The sequence below is a fragment of the Halichoeres trimaculatus genome, unplaced genomic scaffold (genome assembly GCF_033239565.1).
Source record: "Halichoeres trimaculatus isolate MK-OKI-2021-1 unplaced genomic scaffold, fHalTri1.1 fHalTri1_scaffold_3, whole genome shotgun sequence".
Classification (NCBI taxonomy): Eukaryota; Metazoa; Chordata; class Actinopteri; order Labriformes; family Labridae; genus Halichoeres; species Halichoeres trimaculatus.
The window spans coordinates 27,017,617-27,024,402 of record NW_027437181.1 but is presented as its reverse complement, the minus strand read 5'-3'; the positions used below and the strand labels follow the sequence as shown (position 1 = coordinate 27,024,402).

Here is a 6,786-nt window from a genome sequence, read left to right as displayed (position 1 = left end):
ACTTTGGGAATAAAAGGCAAGGCCCTCTTTTGTTAAGTTTTATGAACCAAGACGCTGAAATTTCCAATAATCTAAAGAACCGTTTTCTCTACAGAATTAAATGATATTTGGTTGTTGTTGTTGTTGTTTTTTTCAATATATGGCAATATTTTTGTGAATTAACATCGGAGGCATATGCCATTTCCTGATTTCCTCGTTGACAAATTCATCAAAAAGTACTTTTTGAGGAATTTTTCAACTACCAATGCAAGAACTGGAAAAAAACACAAGAAGCTCATTTTTTGAGTGATGTGTAATTGTGACTACGCACATGTTATTCGACCAATTGTTAAAAATGCAATTGTTTTTTATTTTTAAAAAACCTGGCTAAAAATTAGTTACGTTGATTTTATATGTATATCTTGACCAGAAATGGGGGCTTAAGTCAACACAAATTACAAATTCCTCACTGATGCTTTAAGAGGTATTTTCACACCTTTTATCAGAGTCCCAGACCCAATAACTTGAATGTCTTTAGGCAAAATAATGAAACTTTTTTTTTAATTTACATCCCATCCACTCATATTCAAAGTGAGACACTTTTCTGTTGTCAAGACACAAGGCTTATAGTACAAAAACAACTCAGATAGCACTGAATTTTAAAAAAATCTATGTACTGATATTTTACAGCACTGGTGAGTAATAAATAAATATAAACAGATAGCATTGGTTAAAAAATCCATTTACAATGTTAATTTCAAAGAGTTGTTCCTCTCCTTTTAACTGGCATTTCAGTCCTCAAACTCTGCCGCATAAAGCACTTGCTGGAATTTCATCCGCACCTCCATTCTTTTTTTAATGGTGAGTCTTTTCAGTGAAGGCAGCAGGCTGAGCAGAAACAATTCATCTTCATCTCTGAGGTTGGCGAGAGCATCGGCAGAACTTATCTCAGTCTCTGTGGTGGTTTTCCTCTTACGCTTCAGAGAAACCCCCATCTCCTGGTGACTATTTTGAAAGGACTCCACCAGAGAACAGCTTGTACTAACAACAGGAAGGGGACACTGCTGCTCCTTCTTGTCTTTAATTCGCTCCTTCTCCTGGTCATCACTACTCCCAACTCCCTGTGTGGTAGACAGTATTACAGATCAGGTCAACTGTCATAGCAAGCTTAATTTTTTGAGTGATTGCTGTCATAAATAAATAAATAAATAAAATCAAAACAATAAAAGTTTTGAGAAAGAATGTTGCAGGAAGAGTAATTAAATGATAACCTTAACTAAAAACACAATGCAAACTAAAAATTGATAAATTTACTTGAGTGAAGAATTTGTAAAGAAGAAATAATATCAATCATTCAACATTTTTTTAATACCACTGCTTGTCCTGTTCTGAAATGTGCATCATAAATTAGCTTTACATACTTATAAAACAGACAAAACCTTTTATTTTGAAATCTACCCGGAAGTTCTCTGTCGATTATGTCACAAGAGCTGTTGCCGATGTTCCGTCGAGTTGTGCTCCTGTGTCGACTAAATGCTACCGCGGTGAAAATCTGTGCAATTGTTGACTACTCTATATTAAACCACCAGACCCTTCATTTGCATTAACAGATTATGAGGAGCATATCTTGACACTCAAATTTTTTTGTTCAATATTAACATTTATTTTTACAGGGTCACTCTGCTGTACGATTTCACTCGCTAACTTTATACTGAAAGACAATTAAAAATAAATAAATAAATAAATAAGTGAAACAAGTTGTACTTCAAACATTGGGAGGGATAATTAGACTAATTTCGGAAGCATGCAGTTATTGCAGTGGGAAGAGTGTTCAGGATTTACCTTACAGCAATCATTACTGCTCTGCGCATGCTCACTACCTCGTCGAAGCATACCAGGAAAGGTAACACATTTTGCCAGAACACCCCCTCGCCTCAATGTTTACGCGTCGACAAGACGCCCTCATTCGCATTACAGAAATATGTAGGATATGACTGCTCATAACAGTATTTATGTAATGTTAAAAACTCTGTATATATTAGCCGTCACATGAACCTTTAAGTTACGTTCAGGTACCTAATACCATTAAATTTGGTCCAAGAATAACCACTACTAAAAAAACAAGATATGCTACCTTGTTGCCGAGTTCTCTGGCTCAAATCAAAAGCAGAGATTGAAAATTATTAGAAAGATTAATGACAGACAGACAGATAAACGACAAACCTCGTCCGTCTCCCTCATAGCTCCTGCTCTTGGTTTAACATACGCGCTGAGCCAGCCGAGCTGGTGGTACAGAGCGGGAACAGGCCTGTCCGCCGGGTTCTCCTCGTCCGTTAGCGCAGGGAAACTTCTCTTCGCCATTCGCTTCTTCGCTTTACAGAACTTGTCGCGTAGGTTTTTCCATTTCAGTTTCACCTCCTCCTCAGACTTCCCCATGTTGTCCGCTATTTCCTTCCATGAAACATGACCCTTAAGACTGTCTTTGTAGTCTCGCCGTGACTTATCGTATAGATTCGGGTGTTCACGTATCAAGTCTGCGAGCTTCTTCTCCATGGCGTTCATTTTGTTTCGTCTGTGTTTACTTCGTGGCGAAGTCGTCCGCGATCAGCATCAGAGGTTCGTGCTCCTCTGGTAACCACTGGAAGAAGGAAGTACGAAGCCCGACTAATTCAAAATAAAAGTATAATTTTTCCTGTAGGTGTGCTTTTATTGTTCCTATTGAGGTCACTACAATACATTCAAACTTTAAAATATATTCTCTTCACTAAATATCCGTACAAGTTAAATTTCCAAGTAAAGGTCCTCTAAACAATGTTTTCCTTTAGCACCATACTATGCATCTTGCCTGTGAGCACAAGATGGCAGGATTGGACTTGGTTTTCACAGAATTTCTCTGTCCCTGTTTTTTCTCACACCGAGGTGACTCATTTGGTAAACAATCTTGATGACAAATAAACAAAAAATTAAGTTTTCTCTTGAAAACATGTTGTTTTTGAGGAAAGAAGGTATTTTTATAGTTCTAAAATAATTTTGTTTGCCCCTTGTCCTCATTTGAAGACACAATGGATGGAAAAATAGGCTGTTACTAAGTAACTAACACCTGTAAGACAATAGTATTGTCTTACAGTTAATGGAAGGCTTTTTAAACACTTTCTTATAAGTTTGAGAATATTTCATAAATGAAACTAATCTTTCAGAAATGCACACAGTAGAAATGTTGCATATGATGCATTCTTTGTAATCAACAAAGCTAATCCAGCTATTTTTGATTAAATGGTGTACAAGAGCATACCTTGAATATTATTTTTTCTCTAAGCATGAATAAGGGGGCTTTTATTATGAAAACACTTAATTATCCATATTTAGTATGGGTTAATAGCCACGATCAATGTCTTGTTGCTTTCTGTCTGGCCTAAGTTTTGTGACTTGCTGTGTTTTACACTATTCTTTGGATCTTTTGCCTGAGAATCAGCCTAAGTGAAAATCAAAGGGCAGAATTCAAATGAAGCCTGTTTTAAATATTTTTCAAATGGTTACCACATGAAGACTCTGGGTTGGTGTGATGAGTGCTTGCATCACTACGCAGAGTTCAATTTACATGTGAAGGCTGTGATGGTGAGTAGTGCCAGATCAAACATGATCTCTGCTGGAGGCAGTCTGAGTGTCACCTCCCTCATTCACAGATTACAGGGACAGCACTGAGGATAAGAAGCATTTATGAGGACATCAGCTATTATCTCAGAGATGTCACCAGTGATGGCACACCCAATCTTAGTGTCAATTACAGTGCACACTAAGTGACTAGATTACTTATGAGGTGTCCACAAGCAGTGGCCGTGTGCTATTACTGGATCCTGCCAAGTCAAGGTGCTGTCATTTAAAGAGGAACACACATTTTACAGGCAGATAGGTGGCGGTTTAATTTCAGCTAGACAAAAAGGCATGCAGAGCTGCCAATCTTGTTAACAGACAAATATTGGCAAGGATTGTTTAAGGGAAAAAAAGAAACTGAAAAAAAAAACACTTGAATTGTTTTTGAAACTCACATCTTTTAAAGATAATTTCTGTTGCAGTTTGTCAAAGAGTTTTCTTTTTATTTTACCTGAAATGCATCACATCGCCTTCTCTATTTGGTTTAGATTTTAGTATGTTAGCTTCAACCTTTGGCAGACCAGCATCTTTCCTCTGTAATACAGTCACAGTCTGTCATCAGGCTGGGAGAAACAACAAGAAAGCAGGGCAGCATTTATCTTCATGAGCGTCAGCAGAAAGTTTTTTACTTTCTCTGACTCATCAGAGTCAGAGCTGGTGCTCTATTCAGCAGCACCAGCAAATGAGGGTGTCTGATTTATATTTCAGAGGTAAACAGAAACAAAATGTGTGTTGGGGGGGAAAGGGCTGTCATTCAGTCAGAGAATTCAACGCTAAAAAAAAGTATTAAGATTTTTACTAGTTAGCCACAATTGTTTGTCTGAAATTGATTCAATATAAGTTCAACACTGGTTTGTAAGTGCTAAGATTTTTTGTTACACCTAATGAAAACACTGATGTCCTTTGTTTTTTAAGGTTGGTTCAGATATATAACTTGTGATAAAATTAAACTCAGGGCAGCAAGCTTTGACCTACCATTAGTATTAATCACATATGTTTTGGTGTTGTTTTTGTGCGTATTGCCTATAGGGGGAGCCAGAGGGTCAACCACACAGCACTGCACACCATCACAACAACATCTGCATCAGGGCAGAGCTACCACAGCATTTTACTCTAAAGATACAATACTTCTGCTGCTGCTGAGTTTTGTTAACAATACATGATTGTTTTCAACTTTTGCTGGAATCTATGAATGAATTATTCAACGTTTTCCACTCTGTCTATCTTTGTAAAGAAGATATGTCTTATTTCCAATGAACAGTGAAATTAAGTGCTGTAGGAGAGATACGAATAACTTTTTCTGACAGCTATCAAGAACAATAAGAACATCAGTCTGTGACAGTTTGATACAGCTGATGTGTTACAGCTACATTATTATTTTTTCCCCACAACATATCCTGTTCTGCCTGCTGTTAATCAAATAGTAGGCTATAATTGGCTTGCCACACTAATGGGTCAAACACAGTCATTATTGCACTGTTAAAAACTATTTATCATCAGAACTTGTGATTCATTGTCATTTAAAAGCAACTGTAAATGTTGTTATAACTATATTTCTTCTGTATGCAACTCAAGTAATGCAAAGTTTTCCCATTGAAAAAAGGTGAAGTGAAGACTGCCAAAAGAATACACCAATCAACAAATTAGAAATTTCCTGAATATCAAGATTTAGCCATTAATGGAAGGACAAAAAATAAACAACTGCAGCAACTTCAACTTATCTCTATTCCCAATCAACTTTAGGTTTAGAGGCAGCCAGAATACTAAATTTGATTTTCTTTTCCCTCTTTATTTTTTACTGTGTGTGTTAATATGTGAGTCTAATCCTTAATGTTTTCTCGAACATGACCAAGACCAAATCCTAATGTGTAAACTCCTTCTTGAGCTTTAGGGAAGTTCATTATTTAAATCCAAAAAATGATTCACTTTGTTCAGAGGACAACAACCGTAGCCTCCCCTCCAAGAGCAGAAAATCCTGATCTCAAACTTTGGTGTAACATTCACCTCCCAATCACAGCAGCAGGAGAACTCAGACAGGAGGTACAAATACCACTTTTTGCCACTTCCCCTGCCAGTCGGTCCAGGAATTTGCCCCAAGGTCACATGTGCAACCATTTGGTGTCTGTCCTCTACAAATGTGCTGAAATTTGTGCTTAATGCCTGGCTGAAGTGGTCTGTCAAATGGGGAACTTAAAATAAATTTTGGGTCAAGCATTCTGTGATCTTAAAGCTCCTGTGTGGTTGCTCCTGTCGTATGCTGTTAATCACATTATCTAACCCTGGCAGTTGTTTCAGGTCTTCAGCATAACTATAACTATGTTCAGTCATCTGGTTTGTGTTTGTAGAAAAGTACAGAAGTATTGATTTCAGTCAGAGGGGAAAACAGTGAAATCTTCTCACAGGAGCTTTAAAGCTCATAAGTCTGTCTGCTGTGTTATCTGCCCTTTCTGGGTGACTCAACATCCCGAATTGCCTCCCTTGTAACACACACACACCATCACAGATTTATCTCTCACTACCTGTCTGCTGTCTGCTTTTAGGCTGTGTATCTCACTCTGTTCTCCCTCCTCCTTTCCTCTTTAGATAAATGCATCATTCACACAGGAGAGGATCTGTGTGTGTGTGTGTGTGGGGGGGGGGGGGGGGGGGGGGGGTATGTGTTTTGAAACATGCTGAGCCAGTTTGTAAGACAGAAAATGTAACTCAGCAAATAGTAGTTTGGCTAAAATCTTGTTACGACCAATTTAGTGGAACAGGGGCTGCTTTCATGGACGTTTTCTCTTTCTCCATCTGATCCTGATAGTTGTTAATACCTGTTGAAAATCATCCACTAGTATTTGTGTGTGTGTGTGTGTGTGTGTGTGTGTGTGTGTGTGTGTGTGTGTGTGTGTGTGTGTGTGTGTGTGTGTGTGTGTGTGTGTGTGTGTGTTGTCACAGAGCAGCTCTTTCCCAGACCAGTGATAAGTGTCACCTCAGTGGGGGCTTTGACACCTGGGCGGCTGTAAAGGTAGGGTGAGGGGGGAAGTGAGAAGTCTTGGGTTCACACCTCATTGACAGTAGGAGATGATCCTGTAACTTACCTCCTAATACACACACACACACACACACACACACACACACACACACACACACACACACACACACACACACACACAC

At 38.4% G+C, this 6,786-nt stretch overlaps 1 protein-coding gene across 1 annotated transcript; it reads right to left on the bottom strand.

Annotated features, from left to right (window-relative positions):
• Nucleotides 1-553: 553 nt before the first annotated feature.
• On the bottom strand, nt 554-2,641 carry LOC141787593 (uncharacterized). Its single transcript, XM_074666115.1, has 2 exons — nt 2,203-2,641; nt 554-1,100 (listed from the first exon to the last, which is right to left on the bottom strand). The coding sequence occupies exons 1-2, from the start codon at nt 2,539-2,541 to the stop codon at nt 771-773; spliced, it is 669 nt and encodes a 222-aa protein (XP_074522216.1). The 5' UTR covers nt 2,542-2,641; the 3' UTR covers nt 554-770.
• Between the last annotated feature and the right edge of the window lie 4,145 nt (nt 2,642-6,786).

Bases quoted from the DNA above. Each gene is read 5' to 3' on its own strand.
- LOC141787593 (XM_074666115.1), bottom strand. From the start codon at position 2,541: ATGAACGCCATGGAGAAGAAGCTCGCAGACTTGATACGTGAACACCCG. The intron at 1,101-2,202 runs GTTTGTCGTTTA...TCTACCACACAG, and splicing joins CTATGAGGGAGACGGACGAG to GGAGTTGGGAGTAGTGATGA.